We start from the raw sequence: 27,604 nt of genomic DNA on the forward strand, positions 1-27,604 counted from the left end.
TAGCTGTAGGTCAAACCAAACAGGATTGACTGTAATCTTTCGACTAATGACATTTTTTGCAGCCACTAGGTGGCGCTAGCTTTAAACTGGAATATATTTTTGTCGATATGTTCAGGAGAATATTTTCATCCAATGTGTGAAATTGTGAGAAGATCAGATCATCTGGGTCAAATTACAGCAACTTTTACTGGACAGATAAAGCTTGGGAATGAAAATGGTCGTAGAGGCCACGCCCATTATCGAAACTTAGTAAAATTTGGTGGAGGTCAGCAGGGCTGTCTAGAGGCTTTTCAGACTTAATTTCAGCGATAATACTTCAAAGGGCTCAGCTAAACACATTAAAACGTTTAAAAAATGCTATATTTTTGGCTGCCACTAGGTGGCGCTCGCACTATAACAAAAAATACGTTGATAGGTGTATTCCGCATTGGAAACCCATCAAATATATGAAGTTTAGAAAAGATAAGACCATCTGGGACCAAACACAGCAACTTTGTTCGTTTTGGCGAGACATCAGACTGACATTTTTGTTTGCCACTAGATGGCCTTATAAGCAATTGAAGATTTGTGCACTTGTGTTAAGGGCTTGAGTCTCCATGTGTCTGTGAAATTTCAGATTTTTCTAAGCTTGTAAAGCTGAGTTATCAAGGTTTGTTTCACATGTGGCAAAGTAATCATCAAAGGCATGATATAAAGCCCCGCCCCCAACATATTTGATGGCGGATCATCACAAAAATTTGAACAATTGTGCCTCACAGTCAGATAAAACATCACAGCAAATTTGAAGTCAATTAAGTAAAGCGTTTATGAGAAAAAAGGAGCAGTTCCGGACCTGCAAATGAGCAAAAACGGGCCAAAAGTGCACATTCAAAAATTCATAACTCTCTTTCTGTACATCTGAGCATATGGCTCGCGCTGACTTTTTTGTAGGGCTCGAGGTCCTACATAAGGCTACAAATTTTTGGAGCTCTAGGTCAAACGGGCCGGGAGTGAGAGGCTATTTTCCACTCATAAGGCCATTTTGGGGCCAATTATAGCCACTTTTTTCGTTTTGGCGAGTCATCTGACTTTGAGGTGGCGTGCAGACTACGCCCATTATCGAAAAGTCGTAAAATTTTAAAACCTTAATATTCCATGTCTTAATGATATTCTGACCAATTTTCATTTGTTTTACTCAAACAGACTGAGCACAATACATGAAAGTGTAAAAAATGACATTTTAATCAACCACTAGGCGGCGCTAGTAGGTATTTAAAAAAACTTTTTTTAAAGGTGTTAAAGACATAAGTTTCCATGTGTCTATGAAGTTTTAGATTTTTTTAAGCTAGTACATCAAAGTTATTAAGGTTTTTGTCCCTCTTGGCGAAGGAAAAATTGAACACATAATTTGAAGCCACGCCCCTATCATATATGTCAGCGGATCTGCACCAAAATTTGCCCACTTGTGCCCCTATGTGTGAATATGGACCACAGCAAATTTGAAGGCGATTGAGTAAAGCGTTTAGGAGAAACAAGGCGATTGAGTAAAGCGTTTAGGAGAAACAAGGAGCAGTTTGGGACCTGAAAACGTGCAAAAATGAGCCAAAAATGCACATTCAAAAATTCATAACTCTTTTTCTGTACATCTGAGCACATGGCTCACGCTGACTTTTTTGTAGGTCTCTAGGTCCTACATATGCCTAAAAATTTTCGTAGCTCTAGGTCAAACGGGCCGGGACCAGGTGCACTTTTTCGACCTTAGGTGGCGCTGCAGAGCCATTTTTTTTGCATTTTTTTGGGAAACACAAAAATATCAAATTTTTCACCGGGCCCGACAAATGTGCAAATTTTGGTGACTTTTCGTGCATGTTTAGGCCCTCAAAAATGGAAAAGCGCTGCACAGTAAATAATAATAATAATAAGAATAATAATCTGGAGAAAAACAAGAGGGCTCTCGCAGCGGTAGCTGCTCGGGCCCTAATAATAATCCGGAGAAAAACAAGAGGGCTCTCGCATCGGTAGCTGCTCGGGCCCTAATAACAATCCGGAGAAAAACAAGAGGGCTCTCGCAGCGGTAGCTGCTCGGGCGCTAATAATAATCTGGAGAAAAACAAGAGGGCTCTCGCAGCGGTAGCTGCTCGGGCCCTAATAATAACTACAGCTGCAAGCAGCTATAACGGGCCCTCTCAGACCTGAGCACATTGAAGTATGAACAGTTCGAGGTACTAACATATTTGAGTATGAATGTATTTGTGCATTTAAGTAATTGGAATCACAAAAAAGGTAATATATTATTTCCTGCCACAAAGTGATTCTCGCACTATGATGGAATGTATGTTTGTTGATGTCTGTAGGAAATGACTTTCATTCAACGTGTGAAGTCGTGACAAGATGTGATCATCTGGGTCAAACTACATCAGCATTTACTGTTACGATAAATCGCTGTACAGAGCACTGCTGTATAGGCCATGACCATTATCAAAACATCGTAATATTTGGAGGAGGAAATCAGGCATGTCTGAAGGACTGTCTGAAAAAAAATTTGTGATATTACTTTGATAGTGATAATTTAGTGATATTACTTTGACCTCGCAGCGGTCGCTGCTCGGGTTCTCCTTAAGATATATCATGTTATTAGGGCCGGAGCGGCGACCGCTGTGAGTTCCCTCTTGTTCTTCTGCAGATTATTAGGGCCCGAGCAGCGTCTGATGTAAGGACCCTCTCTTTTTACACTAGATTATCATTCAGGCCCGAGCAGCAACTGCTGCGAGGTCCCTCTTGTTTTTCACCATATTATTATTATTAGGGCCTGAGCAGCGTCCGCTGCTCTCTAAATGGAACACACCCTATGGTCCCCCTTCTTATAGAGGGGGACCATCACTGACAATCCAAGGACACTGTCCCCGATGTCCACGCGATGTTGCAGAGGCATGTCAGCCAGGACAACCCTACAACATCCAGAGCCTTCAGGAACTCCGGGCAGATCTCATCCCCACCTGGGCCTTGCAGCCAAGGAGTGTTTTTTGACCACCTCGGTGACTTCAGCTTCTGAGAGAGAAGGGCGTTTGGAGTTTCCAGACTCTGCCTGGAATTGAAGAGGTCTTCAAAGTAATCTTTCCGCAGGCGCACGACATCCCGAGTTGAGCAGCACCCCATCCCCGCTGTAATGTATAGTGTTAATAGTGCACTGCTTCCCCCTCCTGAGATGCCAGATGGTGGACCAGAATTTCCCGGAAGCCCTCCAGAAGTCGCTTTCCATAGCCTCACTGAACTCATCCCATTTTCGAGATTTTGCCTTGGTAACTGTCGAAGCCTCACCCCTCTTGGCCAGAGGCCAAAAAGACCCATAGGACTCCTGTTTCAGCTTGACGGTATCCGTTACCGCTAGTGTACTCCAGCGGGTTCATGGATTGCTGCCACGACAGGCATTGGCCTGAACCCTGATAATTTTGCCTGAACTTAAGTGCTCCAAACACACTGAGAGTTCAGCAAAATTGCGTTGACTGTTTGGCTTCGAAAATGAATTTGTCGGTCTTCTTTTTGACCACCCCTCTGATGCCAAACGGTCTTGGACTATGCAGAGAGAATGTCCAGCAAAGCCTCTACACCCAATTTCTATTGGCTTGTAGAATGCCTGCCCAGCCCACGCTCCTGCACTTCCCCACCAGCTCCTGGTACGAGGCACATTTCTTTTCATTGGTTTCCACATTGAGCAATACGCAATAAGTTCCAGCATCAGAAATAATAATTATATCTGGCTGGTGAGATGCTGCTATAAACTGCAGGGGAAACCTCAGTTGTTTTCCCATGTCAACGTGCAATTGCCAATCAGGGACATTGTGTAGGAGTCTTGTTGTTATCTGTGGACATGCTCGGAGTCTCACTCCAGCTTTGATGAAGGTGACTGCCTTCTTTTGAGATTGATGGTATTTGCGGGTGCTGATTGATTCAACAACTGCTCTCAGACCTTGGCCATGGTGCAGACGATAGCATCAGCCAGTTAATAATGTTTTGGAACAGATCTAGTGTAACAGTTAATTAATTTGTGCTTTGTTTGGCTTGAGCTTTGTTTTTTTTATGCCGCCTCTGGCTGCTGTTGATATTACATTTTGTCATGTTTGGTTTGGTTTTGAGAGCAGTCAGTCAGTGACACACGTTGTTACAAAATGATATACGTCTGCATTGTTGAACTTACTTATCCGTCAAGGTCATCGCGATTATGTTTTTATACAAAACCAGGTGGTCAGTGAATATCCATCATCTCCTGCTCATCCAGAGCTGCGATGCAGGGGCGACAGCTTCAGCAAGGAAGCCCAGGCTTCTCTCTCCTCAGCCACTTTGTTCGGTTCTCCTGGGAGGATCCCCAATCTTTCCTCGGCCAAACTAGAGACTTAATCTCCCTAGCATGTCCTGGGTCATTCCCGGAGCTTTCCCAGGAAGACATCTGGGATTCATCCTAAAAAGAGCCCTGAGCCACCTCAACTGGCTCAACACTTTTTTTTTTTTTTTTTGCTTATGGTTATCATTATGTCAAAATGTAATATTAGCCTAGGCCTGCCAAGTAGTAAGTTTCACTTTCCATTTGATTTTGCAATACCATTGTTAAATTTTATCATTTCAGCGGAAGTGATGCAGCGTCCATTCAGATGAGAGCAACATTGTCAAATGACGGAAATTGTTACCTTCTCAAAGGATCAAAGGTAAAAACATGTGACTTGGTGTTTGTGTTCATGCTCTAATTGATAGTGTCTGTTGATCAGATTTGGATTTCAAATGGTGGAATGGCTGACATCATGACTGTATTTGCACGGACTGAAGTAGCTTCAAATGATGTGAAGAAAGACAAGATTTCTGCATTTATTGTTGAGAGGGCTTTTGGAGGTATTACCAGTGGAAAACCAGAGGACAAACTTGGCATCAGGGGCTCCAACAGTAAGGCGGTTATATATATATATATATATATATATATATATATATATATATATATATATATATATATATGTATATATGTATATACAGTGGGTCCCCGTGTTACGAACTTAATCCGTTCAGCGGCTGTGCTCATAACTCGAATTGCTCGTATGACGGGCAATCCAAGCCTATGTTAATTAGTGAATGCGTGCAACGCGTGCAAAAACCTTAGGTAAAAACATCACGACTTTATACACATATTAAAAATTAGGAACATAATCTACTGTACAGTTAAATTAAATAACATAAATATACAAAGGAAAAATGACATTTACCTTTGGGGCGACGTGACTTGAGCTGGGTGGAGGCCGAGAGGGAGCAGAGACGAACCCGCAGAATTCATTTATTTATTTTCTTAAACGAGAACTTTTCTCAAACGAGAACATATCACTGGCGATTTCCTTCTCTTTAATCCATAATAGAAGAAGTCTCTCCATTTTGTTGTTGACCGAGGTTCGTCCCCTGGCAAGGAAAGTCTTGCCCTTAGAAGATTGCCGAGCGGTTATGGCCATACTCACTAGCAAGGTTAATTATGTGTGCGCCTCCTTCGTGTTTTTTTACTATGTCCTGCTTTGTTTCTATTGTCATCATCCTCTTACTTCTTGCTTTACCGCCACTTGCAATTTTAGAAGCCATGTCTAACAGATAAAGTTTGCAAAGTCTTCACAACACACCGACCAGCTGTGCCATCAAGCTAGATGAAGGCGTTTGGCCATTAACATATCCGCATTTCTGTGATTGACCTGTCGCCGACCAATAGCATATCAGCATCTCCGTGACTGAGACCGTGACTGTGACCTTAATCGACCAACAGCATATCGGCATCTCCGTGACTGAGACCTGGAGAACAGGAGAGGGCCAAGTACCCCGCATGAGAGAGAAGCAGAGGAGGACACAGAGTCACCAAGGCTGACACAAAAAGCACAAGGATAACATAGTCACAGGAGTCTGTGTATATATATATATATATATATATATATATATATATATATATGTGTATATATATATGTCAATATATGTCATTAAAAACTCATAAAAGGGCTGATTCAGTGCTTTGGAGAGATTTAATACTATGGTCTTTAAGAAATTCCATTAATTGACTGCAGACTATTTTCACAAGGATCTTTTAAATAAAAGGCAGCTTAGAAATTGGCCTGAAATTAGCAAGAGCTGCAGGATCTAGCCCAGGTTTTTTTAATCAGGGGTTGAACAATTGCATGTTTAAAATCAACAGGGACCACACCTGAGGACAGACTGTTGTTAACAATAGAAAGAACAGCAGTTCCAACTGTGGGGAAAACCTCTTTAAATAGTCGAGAGGGGCAAGCATCATTAGGAGAACCTGAGGGCTTCAACTGACTAATAACCTCAAATAAACAGGGCAGAGTCACAGGCCAAAAGGACAGCAGGAGAGATGAGAGCCCGAGCATAAGAGACCTTTATCAATAAAGAATTTAAGAAATGATTCCCAAGCCGCAGGCGAGGCTTCTATACCAGCAGTCTGCCGAGCATTAAGAGAAGAATCAATTGTTGCTTGATCTTCTGTTCACGTCCTACCTTGAAGGATATCTGATATCCTACATGAAAGTAGCATCAAAATAGCAACGTGATGAGTCACATCAAGATGACAATCCAGGAAGTGAATGTGAGAACGCGATTGGCTAAAGCAGCCAAAGTGTATGAGTCACATCAAGAGGACGAACTTGAACAGGTTGTGCAATTCAGGTCATTTGACAGTTATTTTGAGGCTCCCGTGTTATCACTTTTCTGAGAAGATAAAAAAAAGAACAACTTGCAACTGGCGAACTTTAAATACCCTTTCTAATGGTTGGCTTCATTTGTGTATGTAGGTCAAGGATGAATGAGTTTGAGAAATAGTTTCCCCCCCCCAATAATTAGTGCTAAAGATATTCAAACAAAACGAGTTCCCAAATTTATGCACCTGCCTACTTTTAAGTAGTTGTTGCGACTTTGAATACGGAGTTATTTCATCCCCTCTTTATGACATTTTCTCGGTTATGAGACCAAAAACAACAGTCATGACCCTAGGGGTTTGGCTGTATTTGTGTTGTTTTTGCTCCATCTGCTGGCGTTTTCAGGTAATTGCACTCATTTATTTACTATTGTCGCCTAGCTGCTTCCATGCAACGCGTGACTACAATGCTGGTCAGCAATTTGTCGGTGTTTCCTCACGGAGATGGTGGTCTGCTATTGGTCAGGCTCACTTGTTTCATAATGGCAGAACGGTAAAGCCTTGTTTGATTGTGAGTGGTTACAAAACCATATTTATAATGCATTTTACTGCTTAATTCATAGTTGAAGTGTTAGCCATGGGTCCCAAGATTGCTAGTGATGTTAAAGAGAGAAGTAAGAATATGATTTGTAAGGAAACGAAGCTGGAGGTAATCAAGAAATACAAAGTATGCTACCTTCACTAGGGAATATGGGCAAGCGCCACTCAAAGGTAAATAAAAAATTTGTTTATTTATGATGTTTTCTGATTGTATACATGTATATAATTTATATGTAGCACTTACTATACCATTTTGGTACCAATTTTTAATATGTATGTACAATGTTGATGTTTTTACCTGGGATTCTAAACACATTAGCTATTTAACACAGGTTTGGATTGCCCGTCATATGACGAATTCGCCTTACGACCCCAACCGCGGAACGGATTAATGTCATTACACAGGGCCCACTGTATTTAGTTTATGGTTTATCAAGGAAAATCTTGAAAACGATCAGTCGTGCTCAAACTTTTTCATGCGACCATATATACACACACACGCACACACACACACACACACACACACACACACACACACGGTAGCGTGAAAAAGTATGAAACTTTTGTAATTTCTCACAATTCAGCATAAAATCACCTTTAAACGTGATCTCATAGATTCTAAAATCGCAGGAATGAAAAAGCAATGGCTTTTTGAACTAACACCTCAAAAGCTATAGGTTTTTGTATTTTTCATGATGATGACATGCAAACAGTGTCAGAAGGTGGAGGAATAAGCAACTGAACCATCTCTTTTATATGCTAGTTGCACCCTCTTTTGCGGCAAGTTTTAGATGGATATGGCAAAAGATACTATTTTTGATCCTATATTTGATCAAGATACTTAGACTCCTCCATTTGACCTCCACACGACCTAATTTTTAACATGAAGAGGGCACTGCAACCTTTTCCAACTAATGACCATGGTCTCATATTTGGGGGAGGTTATATTCATCCGAGCTGCTTCACACATCTTCAGTGGTACAAGGTCCGAACAGCCACCATCAAGGGTTCGGTACCCCGTACCCACCAATTAACTCTCCAAGGGACATGGTCAAATAAATGACCATGGTCAAACAACAGCACAAAACCAGAGGTGTCCATTTTGTCATCACTGATGGACTGTCCGTCAGTCCATCACCAACGGACGCCCATTTTGCTGATGGACCGACGAAAGTGCAATTTTCATCAGCCGTTGTAATCTTTGGGATAGACATGACACCAGATGTCCGTCAGTCCGCCACACCCTGTTTTGCTTACTTAATTATACTTCCACTGGCTTGCATGATTATCTGCTATGTTGCTCCATCTTTGTATAAACTGCAATTAGCCTGCAGTCAACGTGAAATTTGTCACTTTACAGCACCACTAAGCAGTGGCGTAACATGTTCAGTTGAGTGAATAAACGGGTTGGTTCAATTGAAGAATGTTCACGAAAAGGGATGGCTCACGGAGGGCCATTCAGATTCTTGGGATATGTGGCTTGTTTAATTTTGTTGAGGTTATACCACAGCATGCATACCTGGTGTTAACTTGGAGCAGAGATGGAAGCCTGATGCTCACTGGAGTGCAGGCCTGGCACTTACCTGCAGGAACAGGACCTAGACCCTGACAGGGAACAAGAACAAGAGCCAGAGGCTGTCAATGAACAGAAAAAGGAGTCTGATGCTTACAGAGATCTGGAACAGGAGCCAAATGCTGACAGGGAACAGGAGCCAGACATTGACATGGAACTGGAACAGGAATTTGACACGGACGGGGATCAGTGACTGCAATGTCCAGCCACAGAGATGCAGGGTTCTGGACATCCAGCCACCAAGGTGCAGTGGCCAGGACATCCAGTCACCAAGATGCAGGGTCCGGCACATTCAGCCACATTTATTAGAGGAAAGACAAATTGTATTGAGTGTATTCTTGTATGTGTTGTGGGGGCATGGTAGGCCCAGCCATGTTACTTTGGATACTGTAAATAATTTTATTTGCTTTGCTTTCGCTCAATAAATACTTAAAATTTCATTCTTTATTCTATCTTCGTCATTCTTACAAACCCTAATTAGAAATCTACCTAGTCTTCTATATGTGAAGTAATAACATTGCCTATTACACCGGCAGTGCCGTTCTTGAATAAATATTAGTTACTCAAAGTTGGTTGGAGTTAGTAAAATGTATCCGAGTGGTCGTATAAGACTGCTGAACCCTATTCTGGTCTTAACTAGTGCAAATGATCTATCAGGAAAAGAGTTGTCATAAAATCGTGTGACTGTCCTACTGTCTCGTCCCTAGGGTTACTCGACGAGGCGGTGGGATGGCGTAAGTTGGATAGACGCTTTAGAACTTAGGCAGTGAGAACCAGAAAGTATCTTTTCCGACACCGGCTTACGCAGATGTCTTAACCAGACGTCTTAACCCTTGAAACGGAGAGTCAGTCAGGACTGTAAGTTGTACTTAGATGATTGGCAGGACTGCGGTAAGAGCAGATCAGTCAGTATGTACAATTTTGATGTTTTTACCTGGGGTTCTAAACGCATTAGCTATTTAACATAGGTTTGGAATGGTCATACGATAAATTCACCTTTCGAGCCCAACCACGGAACAGATTAATCTCGTAACACAGGGGCCCACTGTATCATGAAACCGTGATATATTTGCTCAAGGTTATCATGCCGTCAGAATCATGGCTAGAAGGATCAGTTACTTATTCCTCCCCCCTTTGTTCATTGTTTTCAAGTTATTCCCATTTAAAAAAAAATGTAAGCAATGTTTGGGTGATTTTAGATGAAGCTGATACTGTTGTTTCATCCGTGATTTTGGAATCACATTTAATAGTGATGTTATGCAGAAATGTGGGAACTTCCAAAAAGTTCAGATAGTTTTTCATGCTGCATTCTTTTCCTCCCTCAGCTTGTGAAGTGTCATTTGACAATGTGCCAGTGCCAGTGGAAAATCTTCTCGGGGAAATAGGGGATGGATTCAAGGTAATCTTTCCCTTGCATTCTTAAAGGGCCTTTATTCATTTTTTTTTTTTTAATATTATTTTTCTTTGACTAGATTGCCATGAATATACTCAACTCTGGAAGATTCAGCATGGGAAGTTCTTCAGCTGGAATGATTAAAAAATTGATTGGTATTTCTGCTAATATGTTAAATATACAGTGGTACCTAGATATATGAGTTTTGATTTGATGCATTTTTAAAACAATGCACCTAACTTTAAATACTCACCTTAAGCCATTAACTTGTTCCAGGCTTACACAAAAGGCCTATATTTTTTTAAACACTTTTTATTTAAAACATTTACTTTTGATACCACTAATCCTCTTTTGGGTTGCAACTATATTAGGCAAGAGGCAAGATACACTCTGGATTTGTGTCATATTACACAATGTTATGTTTATATTTCATTTTATATTTTTTGGTGGTGGGGGTAGGCAGAGGATGACACTTACACTTCATTGACAAAGCATACGACAGTTCTCTAAGCGCATTTGGTTGGGCCAATGGCACATAATACATTAGATCATTTCTTCACTGGTGTGTGAAGGCTTGCCATATTAAATGAAACGCTCAGAGAAAGTAGCATATGATACAAGCAACTAGGGGCTATTAATTGAAATTTAATTGCGATTATGATATTGACTAACATAATTAATTAAGCTGATCTTCGGTGATATTCGAGCACTTTCAGTCATCCTACCACCAGAGGGCAAACGGAAGCTTATGACTCCATTAAGCTTAAGATATAGCAAGTAAGCAAATCCTGTAAGAAGGCCGGAAATATTAAGCTTGGTTCATGCTTGACGCGGTCCGCGAGCTCCATGCGTCAAAATGCAGGAAACCTCAGCCACCAGCAGATTTTCTGCTACGTGTACATTCTGAAGTTTTTTCCGTGCGGAAAACATGGCGGATGAACTATTGCTTATGGCAGTTCACCAGTACAAACACTTTTATGATTCTGCAGAAAAGGACTACAGTGACCTAAACACCGCAAACAACTCTTGGCGGGGACGCACGCTGAGGAGAGATGAGAAGTCTGTTTTTAAAAAAAAGAAAGAAAAAAAAAAGCTTGGAAGAATTTAGATCGCTTGAATCATTCTCCTCCTCTGTTATAAAATTCACGCTCAAGCATAAATCAAGACTTAGCAGCAGCCTCAACTGAGAGAGTGGGCCGCGATGACGGCACTGAAATCAGTTTCCCGGGCGCACTCCCGAGATTTCAGTTTTCAAGTCCACCTTAAAAGCCTTTAGATGGTAATGTTTCCCACGTTTAAATGACAAAAGCCTCTGCTTTTCTCACCCACTAATATTAGCTGTCAATTGAAACTCATTTTGAAAAATTTGAACTCACTTTGAGTGAATCTGGTACTTTAAGCGTCCTTCCATCAGCACCAGAGTGAAATGCCGGTGAGTTTCTCACCTGATTCCTAAAATAAACCTTACTACCTACCTGTCAAATGAGACCCACTTTGGTAAATCCGATTGACAAAAGTTGGAATAAATTGGGTTTGTAATGACCAAAAATGATATTTTGACTGCGAAGTCCATACTCCCTTTGAGAGAATCTGGTACTTTTGTATTGTTTTTGTTTTTGTTTTTCTTTTCTTGATAAAAAAACTTAAAGGCTGTTGTATGTGTCATTATAGGCCAGTTGTAGTATGTGCTTGTTTTTTAGTAGGTTTGATTTCTTTCATTGGTTTTCCACTCAGCAAGTAAGTTAGCTGTGTTGCATTGTGTGCCAAGTTTTTAGTCTTGGATGAATGTTTTAATTATTTACTTTATGTATTTAAGCTTATTATTTTTAACTATCAAGCCTTGAAGCCTTGTTTTTTTAGACTGCATGTATATAAAAAAAAAATGCAATAAATAGATATGTTTGACTAAAAGTGATGAATAGTCGTATTTCATCGTGATTTCAATATTGACCAAAATAATCTTGATTATTATTTTGGACATAATCGTGCACTCCTACAAACAACCACAAACAACCATTCAATTTCTTGTTCACACAGAAGGATATTTAAAGGTCTTCATTTCACGAGCAATGTAAAAAGATTTATTTTTTTTAATGAGAATCTGTTTGGGAACGCCACTCAGAAAGACTTTTGAAATATGGATTATATATTACAGGGAAATTGTCTTGTGGAATTTTTTATTCTTCAGTAACATTTGGTAATACACTTTTTAAAATTCTCGTTAAAAAAAAACACGAAAATCAGAGTGAACAGGTATAACATTTCTTAAAGTTTTCACTTCTTCAATGTCATCTACTCACCTTGGCTGGCAAGTTTCAGTTTGAAATACAATATTGGTGATTGGCAAAATTTCAAATGCCAACACTAGGCTTTCAAAAATCCATTGAACTAGTCTCGAGGGAAAATTATTTGTACAAAGCAGTTTGGGCAGCATAAAAGGTCACGTACCAAAGCAATCACATGTTTTTGTGAATTTAAGTGATAGAAAAATGGAAGCGCTCATTCATGTTAGAAAATTCCACAAATAATAAAATTCTTCAATGCCAGTTGACAATATGCTATCGGGGATGCAGTCTAATAAAGATACCAAAATGAAGACTGGTTACACATTTTTGTGGTACAATAAGCTGCAGTATTATGTTTTTCCGAAGAAGGTGAAGAACATGCCTGTGGGGGTTGTTATATTACAATTTATTTTTAGTTAGGTCTGACAGCTGTTTATAACATTGTTTGGTGTGGAATATGAAACTAATCTCAGTTTTTCTCTACCACTTCAAGTTTACTATGTGTTCATTCCATTCAATCTAAAACTCTTTTTACACTTGCTTTCAGTCAACAGAAAGTGGAAAAACATACATTTATAAAGGTATCAAATGTACCTAATAATAATTATCAAATAAATAATGGACAAAATATTAACTTTTTACTTCTGAAAATGTCTAAAGAAAGTGTTGTATCCCTTTAGGTCTTAACATCCATCCATCCATCCATTATCTTCCACTTATCCCAAGTCAGGTCGTAGGGGACAGAAGCCTCACCAGGGAAGCCCAGACTTTCCTCTCTTCAGCCACTTCGTCCAGCTCCTCTGGGGGGATGCCCAGGCGTTCCCAGGCCAGCTGAGAGACATCGTCTCTCCATTGTGTCTTGGGTCGTCCCCGGGGCCTCCTCCCAGTGGGGACATGCCAGGAACACCTCACCAGGGAGCGGTCCGTGAGGTCTTAACAGTGGCTAGCAAAAACAGTCCCTTGTTGGACTTTTGAGAGGATTCTTACATAGCTCCTGTATGTTGTCAAGTTTGCTACCTCCCTTTGTCATTCATCTTGAATGGTTAATCACATGACATAAAGTAAAGGCCTGACTAGAATAAAAAGAAAAAAAATACCATAAGTCAAGGTACCACTGTAATCAATGAAGGCATTAATGCTATATGTAAGTAATGACAATGGATGTATTTATCATTCTTTTCTCTTTCTTTTTTAGAGATGACCTCTGAATATGCAGCTACAAGGAAACAGTTTAATAAAAGCTTAAGTGAATTTGGTATGATACAGGTATATTCCTCAACACTAAAAAGCTCATGAATAAACATTACCACCCAGTCTGATCAGATTTGTAATAATTTTGTGTTTGTGTTTTTTATACAGGAGAAATTTGCAATTATGGCCCTAAATGCATTTGTGATGGAGAGCATGGCTTACCTGACATCAGGAATGATGGACAGACCAGGGATACCAGACTGTTCTTTAGAGGCTGCTGTTGTCAAGGTTAATGACATTTGTCTTTGCGTATTTTGTGCCAAATCGTTCAATTGAGGGGCAGGGCACATAGACGTTTACTGGCCAGCTGTGAATTATTGCTGTAGGCATGCTATAAAGCCAGTATGAGAAATCCACTGTCAGACTCAAACTTACCTCAGGCTTACCAATATGCCAAGATAACAGTAGTCCTGACTGACAGACTCCGACTAATGGGTTAAAGCTGCCTATTGGTAATAGTGTGCAATAGTGCAGGGCGCCTGAAAATCTTTAAAGCCGGTGTTCAAAGAGATTCATTCTGGTTCCAACCATCCACCCATCCATCAATTTTCTTCCGCTTATCCGGGGTCGGGTCGCGGGGGCAGCAACCTCAGCAGGGAAGCCCAGAATTCCCTTTCCCCGGCCACTTATCCAGCTGCGCTGGGAGGATCCCAAGGCTTTCCCAGACCAGCCAAGAGACATAGTCCCTCCAGCGTTTCCTGGGTCGTCCCCGGGGCCTCCTCCCAGTGTGACATGCACGGAACACCTCACCAGGGAGTCATCCGGGAGGCATCCTAACCAGATGCCCGAACCACCTCAACTGGCTCCTTTAAATGCGGAGGTGCAGCGGCTCGACATCGAGTCTCTCCCGGATGACCGAGCTCCTCACCCTATCTTTAAGGCAGAGCCCGGACACCATGCAGAGGAAGCCCATTTCGGCTGCTTCTATCCGGGATCTCATTCTTTTGGTGAGGGCAGGGCAGGAACATAGGTCGACCGGTAAATAGAGAGCTTTGCCCTTTGGCTCAGCTCTCTCTTCACCATGACAGACTGGTAGAGAGTCCGCATTACCGCAGACGCTGCACCGCTGCCTGTCGATCTCACGTTCCATCCTACCCTCACTGGTGAACAGGACCCCGAGACACTTGAACTCCTTCATTTGGGGCAGCACCTCCTCCCCGACCCGGAGAGGGCACTCCACCCTTTTCTGACTGAGTTGCTGTTTTCCATCCCTGCCGCTTCACACTCGGCTGCGAACCGCTCCAGTGAGAGTTGGAGGTCACGGTCTGAAGAAGCCAACAGCACCACATCGTCTACAAATAGCAGAGATGCAATGCTGAGACTCCCAAACCAGACTCCCTCAACACTTCATCTGCGCCTAGAAATTGTGTCCATAAAATTAATGAACAGAATTGTTGATAAAAGGCAGCCTTGGCTGAGTCCAACCACCACTGGAAATGGATTTGACTTACCGCTGGCAATGCTGACCAAACTCTGACATCTGTGGTACAGGTACCGAGCAGCCCGTATCAGGACATTCGGTACCTCGTACTCCCGAAGCACCCCCCACAGAACTCCCCGAGAGACATGGTCGAAAGCCTTCTCCAAGTCCACAAAACACATGTAGACTGGGTGGGTGAGCTCCCGTGCGGATTCTGCCGAGGGTGTAGAGCTGGTCCACTGTTCCGTGGCTGGGACAAAAACCACATTGCTTCTCCTGAATCCGAGGTTCGACTTCCAGATGGACCCTCGCACCAGCACCCCTGAATAGACTTTACCCGGGAGGCTGAGGAGTGTGATCCCTCTGTAGTTGGAATTTCCAACCTGTAGTTCCAATCACCTAAGTTCTCATACACCAGTCTGTTTTAAGTTAGCTTTAACCTTTGAAATGAGATTAAAGACTGCAATAAGGAAGCTTTATCCGGAAAGGCTTACAGGCTCAGCTGTAAGCCCAGACGTAATTCTCCACAGCCACTTCGTCCAAACCCACTGGGCGGAGCCCCAGGCGTTCCCAGACCAGCCGAGAGCCATAGTTCTTCTGACATGTCCCGGGTCATCCCCGGGGCCTTTTCCCGGTAGGGACATGCCTCGGATGACTGAGTTTCTTATCTTATCTCTAAGGGTGAGCCCAGACACCCTGTGGAGGAAACTAATTTCGGCAGCTTGTAGCAGGGATCTTGTTCTTTCAGTCATTACCCACAGCTCATGACCACAGTTGAGGGCAGGAACGTAGATCGACATGATGGAAAACCTCAAGTTTAGTCCATCGCCATTCGTGTACGTTTAAGCATGTCGGTTTTATATGTAAACTAAGGAATACGCCTCTCAAGAAAGTGAACCTTTTGTTCCTGACAGAAGATGTAATGTCAGTGGTTTGAAAATGCTTTGCCTTTCCAGTAAATGACATGGAACAATTAATACCACACCTTTTGTTTGCAACTCATTACAACAGAAGGCAGCAGTGAAATAAACTTAGTTCAGCATCTCAAACAGAGGCACACCTGAGTGGTTAAAATGTCAACCTTTGTGAGGATAACAATACCGTGTTAATCAACAAACATGTTGAAAACCATCTTACTTATGAAGGAATTATTTACAAATGGAAACATGTATGATAACAAATGTGTCTTTTTCTAAATCTGCACATTTGCTTCCCTCAGCTGTCAATATGAGTGCCATTATATTTTTTTCAAACATTCATAGTATTTATTATAAAAAGACAAGTTATATTAAACGATGTTATGTTTTTACATAGCCATCCAAGAAAACACAGCATTTTTATGTATTTTTTTTTCAAATCTCTAAAAACAGGAGCCTATAATTCTGAAAACATTGCTAAATAGTGGCTAAACTGACACTGCACGGTTTGAGTTTCAAAAATTAACTGCCAAAATAAGTGTTCATATAAGAAAAAACATACCCGCATCAGACAGAACATGACACATTTGTCTTCCAAATAGCAACATCTATTTCCTAAACACATAGCATAATTCACATTAAACTGCGACATTGAAAAACATTTGTAAATTTATTGTTTGTGAAATTGACACAAAAGGCAACAGCATGTCACTATGCACAATGTTAATTCATTCAGTCGACTTTGTTTATTTTCAGCTCTATTCAGTCACATTTATATAAATTACCCAATCTCTTTTTTTTTTAGCTTTTTGAGACACATCTTACCCTCACCAATAAACATTGCAGTGTAAGGGAAAATGAAGTAGCTGCAGTACAAAAGCTTTACAGATTTGACAGAAGCAGAGATTACAGATCGTACTGTAAATGACAAAACAAATACAAATTTGCTGTTAGAGACCCTGTCAATTGTAAATAGCCGTGAAATTACAGCATCTAGTATGTCAAGTGTTTAGTGAAAATCATTGAATTAAAATACAATAAAGATTCTCAACATTTCAATTAAGTAATAACTTCAAACATAATAAATAGAAAACATTCTTTTTCCATTTGTTGTTTATTTGACATAAAATCATAAAACATTTCTTATTATATAATTTGTTTACGCTCCATAGGTGTTCAGCTCAGAGGGTGGCTGGATTTGTGTCAGTGAAGCTCTTCAGGTCCTTGGAGGACTGGGTTATACGAAGGACTACCCATATGAGCGTTACGTCAGAGACTGTCGTATCCTTCCCATCTTTGAGGTAATCTTATTTCACACCCAATTCAAATAAAGTTGGGATAAATAATGTGTTAAACATAAAAAGAATTGCTTTTCTGACAAGTCTTCAGTTACATTATTTCAACTGGTTCAATGCATTACATAAAAACATAAAGTGCCATTTTCGGCTGTCACTAGGTGGCACTATACCTGAGACTTATATGTGTCTTTTATAGATGTCTTCACGTCATGACTTATTATACATGAGAAGTTTGAGATTTTTGGGGGGGAGGTTATGCAGCTGAGTTAGGCAACATTTTTTTCTTTGTGGCAAAGAAAATATGAATTGCAAATTTGAGGCCCCACTCCTATCTTAAAGTATTTTGAAAATTTAAAGTCATTTCTAGTTGTTGTTCCAGGTCTTGAGATTATTGATGCCACATTGGTAGTCAATCAGATGAAATGTCTACATCAAGAGGGCAAAAGTATGACCCCAGTAAATGTCCCAAAATGTGCCAAAATTGGATATTTAAAAGATTACTCATATTCTGTACTTCAATGCATGTGCCTACCAGCTGTCATAGATCTGGGTAAAGGTTCTTGTATTTTATCGACTCAGAGAAGACATTCAACCATGTCCCTCTGGGAGTTCTGTGGGGCCGGTGTGCTTCGGGAGTACAGGGTCCAGAACTAGCTATGTATTTGGTACCTGTACCTCCAATATCAAAGATTGTTGCGCATCGCTGGCAATAAGCCAAATTTGTTTCCATCAAGGGTTGGACTGTACCAAGACTGCCCTTTGTCACAGATTATGTTCAATACTTTCGTGGACAATACTTCTAAGTGCAGCCGACGCATTAGCCCCTTTCACACAAAACAGTCCAGGAACTTTTTGGTCGCGGGGGTTTCAGGTCTGAAGTTCCTTGTCGGCGGCCCACAAGTTTGCGTTCATACCGAATGTTAGGTTCACTGAGCTAATACTCGCCAAACCCAATAACTAAAACAAGAAAGAGAGAAGGCACATATCTGCTCATGCATGAGGAGAACGAGACAGGACCACAAAGGCTGCAGTACTGCCACGCTCTGAGGCACTTCCCCGTTCCCCCTAGTTTTATTATCTTAGAGATCCCTAGGTTACATGAAGGTTCCATGGGGGAGCAATATGTGCGGCTGGAACCCAGAATCTTATAATACACATTTGTGAAAACTGAGTTCACGCCTGTGTGTGAATGGCACAATGCAGTATGCAGCAACATGTTCCAGTAAGTCGAACGCTCAGGTCCACAACACTTCCTCAACCCAACTTCTTCTTTCCGGGTGAGCCTTCAGGTGACCCTGGGCTCTGGATGCTGTTTGACAGGGCCCTGAAAAGACTTCAACAACAGTTATCACTAACATGACCTGGAACGCACCTGACATGTGTGGGACATGTTGCTACCCTAATATCTAATAAAAAGGGGCAAATGTATCATCGCTATGTGAATCAACAACGATAATAAATCATCTCAACAATTAAGAACATCTGATCAATATAATTGCTAACACATGATTGATTGATACACGTGCTTTACTCAACTGAGTACTCCTGATTGCTGTATTAATGACTTCATTTAACATGTCATAATTGATTGGCACACCATTGATTAATTACTGATTTATTACGCAATAAAAATAATTTAAGGTTTATTCAATTTCTCCAACACCGAAGGAAAGTGGACGGGGTACCTTATTGAAATTGGACTGATGACGTGAGGCAGGGGGGTTGTTAAACACCCCCCTCCTGTCTTACAGGTGACGCGAACTAAAAAAGTGAATAACAAGTAGGATGATGAACTAAAGAAGCTGCCACACACTGCATGAGAATGGAGCTTAATTAGCATTTTCCTTAGTTTATTTTCAGCTCTCTTGTCTTCATACTAATAAATTGATATACGTTATTCGAGTTGTGTAATCTATCAACAAAGCTACGAGTGCGTTGTGAAGCCTACTGAAAGCACACGGTGAAAAGGGCCATCTGCAACTGACAACAATCAGTGGGTGTGGCTTTGTGGTTCTTCTCGGGGGCTTGCATTGTGGAGAGCTTGCTGGGGGACACTAAGACGCTCCGCTAAGGCGGGCACTGGCGGGAGCAAAGTCCATGCCCCCCCTCATGTGCGTTGAGAACCAGAGCTTTTTGAGAAGTGCATGACACGGACTGGGCTCCAGCTGTGCCATGATTTCTGATCCCTGACATTAGTCTGCTTCAAATGGACTTTCTGTTTGTTCCGTGATCCAATGCCAGTTTGCTTCACCAATAAGAAGTAGAAAGAGGGCAAAGTCAACGTGGTTGCGTGTTTGCCGACGCCTGCCTTTGGCTGGCTTTTCGGCATGTTGTTTGCGACAGCCTGTTAAAGGGGCTGTTGAGGGGGTCTGGTTTGGTGGTCTCAACGTTGTATCTCTGCATTTTTCAGATGAAGTGGTTTAGTTGGCTTCTTCAGGCGGTGACCTCCAACTCATGGGAGCGGTTTGTATCGAAGTGTGAAGCGGCAGGTTTAAAGATCAGCACCTCCAAATCTGAGATCATAGTTCTCAGTCGGAAAAGGGTGGTGTGCTATTTCTGTGCCTGGGATTAGATCCTACTCCAAGTAGAGGAGTTTAAGTATCTTGGTTTCTTCTTCATAGGGCAGGTCATGGTGAAGTGGGAGATCTACAGGTGGATCAGTGCAGTGTCAGCTTTGTATCGGTTTGCTATGGTATGGAAGGAGCTAACCAGATACCCGAACCACCTCAACTGGATCAACACAGAGGAGCAGCAGCTCGACGCTGAGCTCCTCCCAGATAACCAAGCATCTCAAAGGGAGAGCTCGTACACCCTGTGGAGGAAACAAATTTCGGCCGCTTGTATCCGGGATCTCGTTCTTTCGGTCATGACCCACAGCTCAAGACTATAGGAGAGGGGAGGAATGTAGACAGACCGGTAAATAGAGAGCTTCACCTTTCAGCTCAGCTCTTTCTTCACCACAACAGTCTGACTATTCTGGTCCACCATCCAGCGTCTCAGGAGAGGGAAGCATTGCGCTATTAACACTGTGTACAGATGGCACGCTGCTGACCTCAACTCGGGACGTCATGAAGCGTTGGGCAGAATACTTTGAAGACCTCCTCAATTCCACCAACACGTCTTCCCCTGAGGAAGCAGAGTCTTCAGGCTCTAGGTGGGCTTCGTTCAGTTGAGGCAGCTAACAAAAATTAAACCAGTTTTGCAGAGAAAACAATTTGAAACATTAATTCACGCTTTTGTGGCCACTCTATTGGATTACTGCAATGCACTTTCTTTGGGAGTTAGTGGGTCATTCATTAGTTGTCTGCAACTGGTTCAAAATGCTCTGGCTGGCTGTCCATTTTAGGATTGGTTTTAAAATTCTCTTATTTGCTTTTAAAGCCTTGAACGGCCTTGCCCCACCTTATCTAGTTGAACTGCTGCACCCGTATTCCCCTAGCCATTCTCTCAGATCAGCTGACCAGCTGCTCCTGAGAGTGCCTAAAACTAAACATAAGCATTCACCGTTGCAGCTCCAAAACTGTGGAATGAACTGCTGTTGCATATTAGACAGGCCTCATCTTTATCTATTTTCTAAACTCTTCTTAAAACCCACCTTTTCTCAATGGCTTTCGACCCCGCAGTGTTGACTTTGATTTTATTTGATCTTATTATATTTATTTATTTATGCGATTTTACTGTTTTATTGTGTTTTTATTGTGTTGCCTATTTATCGTGTTTTAATTTTCCTGTTCAGCACTTTGGAACTCTTGTTCGTTAAAATTGTGCTATATAAATAAAGTGGATTAGATTAGATTAGATTAGATTAGATTAGATTAGATTAGATTAGATTGAACGGCTTGGCTCGGCTCTCCCCTCTCCTTGGTAGCAAGGGTGGATGAGATCCGCCTGGAGTTCCTGAAGGCTCTGGATGTTGTAGGGCTATCCTGGCTGACATGCCTCTGTAACATCACGTGGACATCAGGGACAGCACCTCTGGTTTGGCAGACTGGGGTGGGGTGGCGGTCCCCCTTTTTAAGAGGGTATGTTACAACTGCAGGGGGAATCACACTCCTCAGCCTCCCCAGTAAGGTCTATTCAGGATTGCTGAAGAGGAGGGTCCGTCTGGAAGTCGAACTTCGGATTCAGGAGGAGCAGTGTGGTTTTCATCCCAGCCGTGGAACAGTGGACCAGCTCAACACCCTCGGCAGTATCCTTGAGGATGTATGGGAGATCGCCGAACCAGCCTGTGCTTTGTGGACTTGGAGAAGGCGTTTGATCATGTCCCTTGGGGAACCCTGCCTGGGGTGCTTTGGGAGTACAGGGTAACGACACTCTGATAAGGGCTGTTCAATCCCTGTATGACTGATGTCAGAGTTTGGTCTGCATTTCTAGGAGTAAGTTGAATTAGTTTCCAGTGATGGTTTAGACTCCACCAAGGCTACCCTTTGTCACCGATTCTGTTCATTACTTTTATGGACAGAATTTCTAGGTGCAGCCAAAGCAATTTGTCAAAGTCAAGTTTATTGTCAATTTCTTCACATGTGCTTAACATACAAAGGAATCGAAATTGCGTTTCTCACTGTCCTCTGCGTTTTACATGTACAATAACAAAGTGCAGCCGCGCAAGACGAGAAAATCCTAAAAATTAGATTCGTATCTATAGTAATATAATGTGCAGTATGTTAAATCTACTTTGCCTAGTGTTGCTAAACTAATAACTAAAACTAAAAACCAAATACAAAAACCAGGTATGGCAAGAGTACCCCAGGACAAGACATAAGTAGCAGCATATGACAAGACAATCCAACAGTACGAGACAAAGCAAGACAACTCTGGCTGTGGTTGTCCCAGTTGCGTGCATTTGAAGTAGTAGTTATAGTTCTACGTGTAATCGCTAGTGCAATAGAAGTATAATTCTAAATATGGCAGCAGCAAGTCTTGCAAGTGCATGAGCAAAGTTTGAGTTTTAGAGGCTTTTGGGGAGGAGGGGGGGGTCAAATGACCTACACTTCGTCTGCCAGCTAGGTGTTTCTTCTGGCTGGGGCTGATTGTGGGATAGAGGAGGGGAGAGAGAGAAAAAGTTCAGCAGTTTCATGGGTGGGAAGGGGGGAGAGTTCAGCAGTCTCACAGCCTGGTGGATGAAGCTGTTCCTGAGTCGTGTGGTGCAGGAGCGGAGGCTCCTGTCCCTCTTTCCGGAGGGCAGGAGGCTGAACAGACTGTGTGCACTGTGGCTTGTATCGGTGACAATCGTGATGGCTTTGCGGCTGAGGTGGGTGGTGTACAGGTCTTGCAGGGAGGGGAGTGGAGCACCAATAATCCTCTCAGCTGTCCTCATGATGCGTTGTAGAGCCTTCCTGTTGTAGTCAGTGCAGCTCCCGCCCCACACGGTGATGCAGCTGGTGAGGATGCTTTCGATGGTTCCTCTGTAGAATGTGGTCATGATGGGTGGCGCCGCACTTGCCCGCTTCAGTTTGCGCAAGTAGTAGAGACGCTGATGTGCTTTCTTGGCCAGAGATGCAGTGTTGGTGGTCCAGGAGAGGTCATCGCTGATTTGCAGCCCCAGGAACTTGGTGCTGCTCACCCTCTCCACTGCAGCACCGTCGATGGTCAGTGGGGGATGTTGGGTGTGGCCTCTCTGGAAGCTGACAACCATCTCTTTGGTCTTGCTGATGTTTAGCAGGAGGTTGTTGTCTTTGCACCATCTGGTCAGAATCTCCATTTCTTTCCTGTAGTGGGTCTCGTTGCCGTTGGAGATGAGGCCCAACAGTGTTGTGTCATCAGCAAACTTCACGAGGTGGTTGGAGCTGTGGGTTCCTGTGCAGTCGTGCGTCAATAGGGTGAAGAGAAGGGGGCTGAGCACACAGCCCTGTGGAGCCCCCGTGCTCAGGGTGATCCTGCCTGAGATGTTGTTGCCAACACGCACCACCTGAGGCCTCTGGCTGAGGAAATCCAGCAGCCAGTTGCAGAATGAGGTGCTGAGGACCAGTTTGTCCAATTTGCAGGTGAGTTGTTGTGGTATTATGGTGTTGAACGCTGAGCTGAAGTCTATGAACAGCATTCTCACATATGAGTCTTTCTTGTCCAGGTGGGTGAGTACCAGGTAGAGGGCAGAGCAGATTGTGTCGTCTATGGATCGCTTTGCCCTGTTGGCGAACTGATACGGGTCCAGGCTGGGGGGCAGGATGGATTTTATGTGTGACAGGACTAGTCGTTCAAAGCACTTCATGATGATGGGTGTCAGTGCCAACCGGACGATAGTCGTTGAAGCAGCATGGGGAGGATTTCTCTGGCACAGGTATGATGGTGGCAGCTTTGAAGCCTGATGGTACAATGGCTTGCCTCAGGGAGGTGTTAAAGATGTCTGTAAAAACATCTTTCAGCTCCTCTGCACAGTCTTTCAGCACCCTGACAGGGATGTTGTCTGGACCCGCTGCTTTCCGGGTGTGGATGGCGGAGAGTGTCCTTCTCACGCTGGCAGCAGACAGGCACAGAGGCTGGTCATGCGAAGGTGGTGGTGTTTTCTGTGGGCGGGTGGTGTTCTGTTTCTGAAAGCGTGTAAAGAAACTCTTTAGGTTGTTGAGCAGAGTGATGTTGCTCTCGCAGCTTTGTGGTGCAGGTTTGTAATCTGTGATAGCCTGAATGCCCTGCCATAGGCTGTGTGCATTGTTGCTGTCCTTGAAGTGAGAAGTTATCTTGTTTGAGTATTCTTGTTTGGCTTTCCTGATGCCACGGGACAGGTTGGCTCTCGCTGTTCTCAGGGCTGATTTCTCCCCAGCTTTGAAGGCCTTGTCTCTGGCCCTCAACAGCCTGTGAACGTCTCCTGTTAACCATGGCTTCAGGTTGGCTCGTGTGGTGATCCTCGTGATGTGGGTCACGTCGTCCATGCATTTGGTGATGTAGGAGGTCTGTGTACTCCTCAATATCTGTGATGCCGTTGTAGTTGGCTGCTTCCTTAAAAATGTCCCAGTCTGTTGACTCAAAGCAGTCCTGTAAGGCTGAGGTCGCCTCCTGTGAACTTATCTCCCTTGGCAAGTAGAAGGGGCGACAATTCACGATCATGAATTCCGCCAGAGGTGAGCAGTGTTTGTCTACTACAGTGGCATCCCGGCACCACGCTTCGTGGATGTAAACACACATGCCGCCACCGTGCCACTTCCCCCCTTCTACGGGAGCCCTGTCGGATCTGTAGCTGCTCTAGTTGTATAGCAGAGTCCGGAATGTTACTATTTAGCCAGGTTTCAGTGAAAACTAACACACAGTCACTCACTTTCCGGTTTGCTGATCTCAGAAGTTGGATATCGTCCATTTTGTTGTCCAGTGAATGAACGTTCGCCAAAAGGATCGATGGTATGGCCTAGCTCGGATACCCCCGCTCTTGCCCCGCTTCCTCGTCCTGGCGCACCGCTTCCAGTGCCTCCTTTCCGGGGGAGGGGTAGCAGGCGAGTCCGGTGATCTAGCAGGCCGGCGTAGCAGCCCCAGTTGTCTTAGCGAGTTCTCCAGTTCCGTGTTTAAAACTTGGCAAATCTTGCTTCTCCGGATTTGTAAGGAGACCCGTTGACTGTACACGTATTGTGGCGTAAACTGACCGGAAAAACTTTCAGACAAACACTTGTTTGACAAACAAAACAACGCATTGTCGGAAGAGCGAGTGGCCGCTGTGTCTACACGCGCCGCCATCTTGGAGAAGAGAAAAAAAAAAGTCGCAAAGGATGGATTGACCTCTCCGGGTCAGGGAGGAGGTCCTGCCTCAAGTGGAGGAGTTTAAGTGTCAAGTTGTGTTTTAAGATTTTGTGTGCATTTCCCTACTTGAAAGGAAGAGATTTCAGCGCAGATATGACAGGGATTTGCTCAATGAAGAAACTGTATCTTTTTCCTTTTCCTTTTTTACTTGAAGATATTGGGATCTCCAGTTGACCTCATTTAATTCATTAAAAACCTTAAACAAATGAAAGGATACAAAACACATAGTTTCACAATCACTACACAAGATATTCTTAAACAAACAATAAATCCAAACGATCACTTTGTAGTATGTTTGCTTTAGCAATTAAAATAACAAAAATGAAGCACATTCAATGCTCTTCACCCTTTACCCACAAACAATGTGAAGTGATCACATGTGAATCAAACGTAGACAATAGCCGCCGAGCGGCAACAACCACAATCCATGATCTCAGCTGTGCTGCCTACCGACTGCCTCTCTGGTTTTCCTCGCTGTCATCTCTAGCTAAGCAGCAAAAAGAGTAACTCAGACCAGCCAAGATTTACTTATCTATTCCATGGTACAGGGAAAAAGCTTGGCGAGCGAACTCATGCTTTGCCGGCACTCATTCACCGCTCCAGCGCCCCTGCCTGGTTTTTATTCATTCAGCAAAGCATTGCACATTACAAGACATAACAAAAAGAGCCAGTCGGGCGCCACCAACAGCTGGGCCAAGGTCCCAGCTCACACTTTCCTGCGTCAACAGCTTTATCTGAGGACTGGGGCGAGATGAACTAGGACTGCATACATGGATAGCAATGCACACTATTCTAGACAAGAAATAAGCACATAATGATAACAAACTAATATATGATTTGCTTCACAGACTCTAATCTAATAAACTATATCATCTGGGTCAAATTACAGCAACTTTTACTGTTACGGCAAATCATAGTAGTACTTTGGGGTGCTGCTTAGGCCATGTTCATTATGAAGCATCCTAAAATTTGGGACCCAACATGGTCCATGACTCGATGGTTATCTGACAAATTTTAATGTTAACTAGAATATGTGCAATTCCTGAAGAAATTGCGTGCGAAGGTAAAACACCTGAAGGGAGAGGTGTTAAATGATGTGGAATGGCAGGAATTGGGGGAATCATTTGAAGTTAGAACAGTAGGAATCGGATGAACAATGGCAAGGATACAAGGGAATAACTGAAAAAGTGGTATCGTGGGAAAATTTTGAATTCTGGGAAGAAGAAAATGGATACCACCATGGAATGCCGGGACTTGGGGGAAGCGATTAAAGTTGGAACCGTCGGAATCGGATGAAGACTGGCAAAGATATAAGGGAAAAACTGGAAAAAAAGTGGAATTGTGGGTAATTTTTGAATTGTGGTTAAAAATGGAATAGCGGGCATCGGGGGAATCGATTAAAATTGGAACGGTCGGAATCGGATGAAGGCTGGCAAAGATAGAAGGGAAAAACTGAATGAGATGTCTGATCAGATATCCAAGATGGCCGCCCCTGAGGGTTGATGGGAAATTGAGTCTCAGTGTATGTAGTCAAGTGTCCAAGATGGCCACCTGACGACCCCATGGGAAATGGAGTACTTTGTCTACCTAATTAGCAGTCACCGAAGGCCCAACGCCCACACAATGAATGACCTCATTGAAAATGAATTGGTTCATTAAAGGTACAGTATGTGGAATTGTGGGAAAATTTAGAAATCTGGTAAGAGGTAAATGAATACACCAATGCATTGGCAGGGATGAATGGAATCGATTAAAGCTGGAACGGTGGGAATCGGATGAAGAATGGCGAAGACAGAAGGTTACAATGTTTTGGCAAGAACAATTAACTGAGGATTTATGGGTAAAAAAATGGGAAAAACTTGAAATTGTTGGTGCGAGGGTGTTCTTCGCAATCTAACCCATAATGGGAAACACCTAAAGTTGGAACAATAAGTATAGGTCGGACGCAAATGGAGATATCACAAGAGGAAACATAAAAAATCAGATTTTCTGCGAGTTTTAGGGGGCTATTACTTACGCAAAAAAAATGCATTATGGGTAATTGACTCTCTGAGGTCATTGGCAGGGTCAAGCTGAACGGTTAAACACTGAATTGGACTGAATCGGACAAACACCTGTAGTCATTAAAGTGAAAAAAACAACAATTCTTTGAATTTTGTAAAATATCACAAAATTTCAAAAGGTTAGAAAAAAAGTACACTTCAAGTTCAAATTCTGAATTTTGGGGGATTATATTTAATAGTTTGGATGTTCAACATTTGGAGAGTGTTGTTTTTTTTTGTTCTGAGTTAACCAAGATGGCCGCCATCCTGGGTGGAATTTGGGCTGAGCGCTCATGAGATGTCTGATCAGATATCCAAGATGGCCGCCCCTGAGGGTTGATGGGAAATGGAGTCTCAGTGTGTGTGGGCAAGTGTCCAAGATGGCCGCTTGACGACCCCATAGGAAATGGACTACTTTGTCTACCTAATTAGCAGTCACCGAAGGCCAAACGCCCACACA

The 27,604-nt window shown here is 42.8% G+C and overlaps 1 protein-coding gene across 2 annotated transcripts in view; it reads left to right on the top strand.

Moving 5' to 3' along the window:
* The window catches only part of acad9 (acyl-CoA dehydrogenase family, member 9), a 93,426-nt gene that overhangs the window by 24,833 nt on the left and 40,989 nt on the right, over positions 1-27,604 (top strand). The window contains exons 6-12 of one of the 2 annotated variants that reach the window (XM_088424352.1): positions 4,601-4,679; positions 4,740-4,911; positions 10,142-10,215; positions 10,289-10,364; positions 13,690-13,760; positions 13,854-13,973; positions 17,255-17,383. In XM_088424352.1, coding sequence (XP_088280478.1) covers positions 4,601-4,679; positions 4,740-4,911; positions 10,142-10,215; positions 10,289-10,364; positions 13,690-13,760; positions 13,854-13,973; positions 17,255-17,383 — 721 coding nt within the window. The remainder of the gene's footprint in view (positions 1-4,600; positions 4,680-4,739; positions 4,912-10,141; positions 10,216-10,288; positions 10,365-13,689; positions 13,761-13,853; positions 13,974-17,254; positions 17,384-27,604) is intronic. The other variant, XM_088424353.1, reaches the window with a different exon arrangement.

Source organism: Hippichthys cyanospilos, chromosome 9 (genome assembly GCF_059441005.1).
Source record: "Hippichthys cyanospilos isolate Australia breed blue-spotted pipefish chromosome 9, RoL_Hcya_1.0, whole genome shotgun sequence".
NCBI classification, from domain to species: Eukaryota; Metazoa; Chordata; class Actinopteri; order Syngnathiformes; family Syngnathidae; genus Hippichthys; species Hippichthys cyanospilos.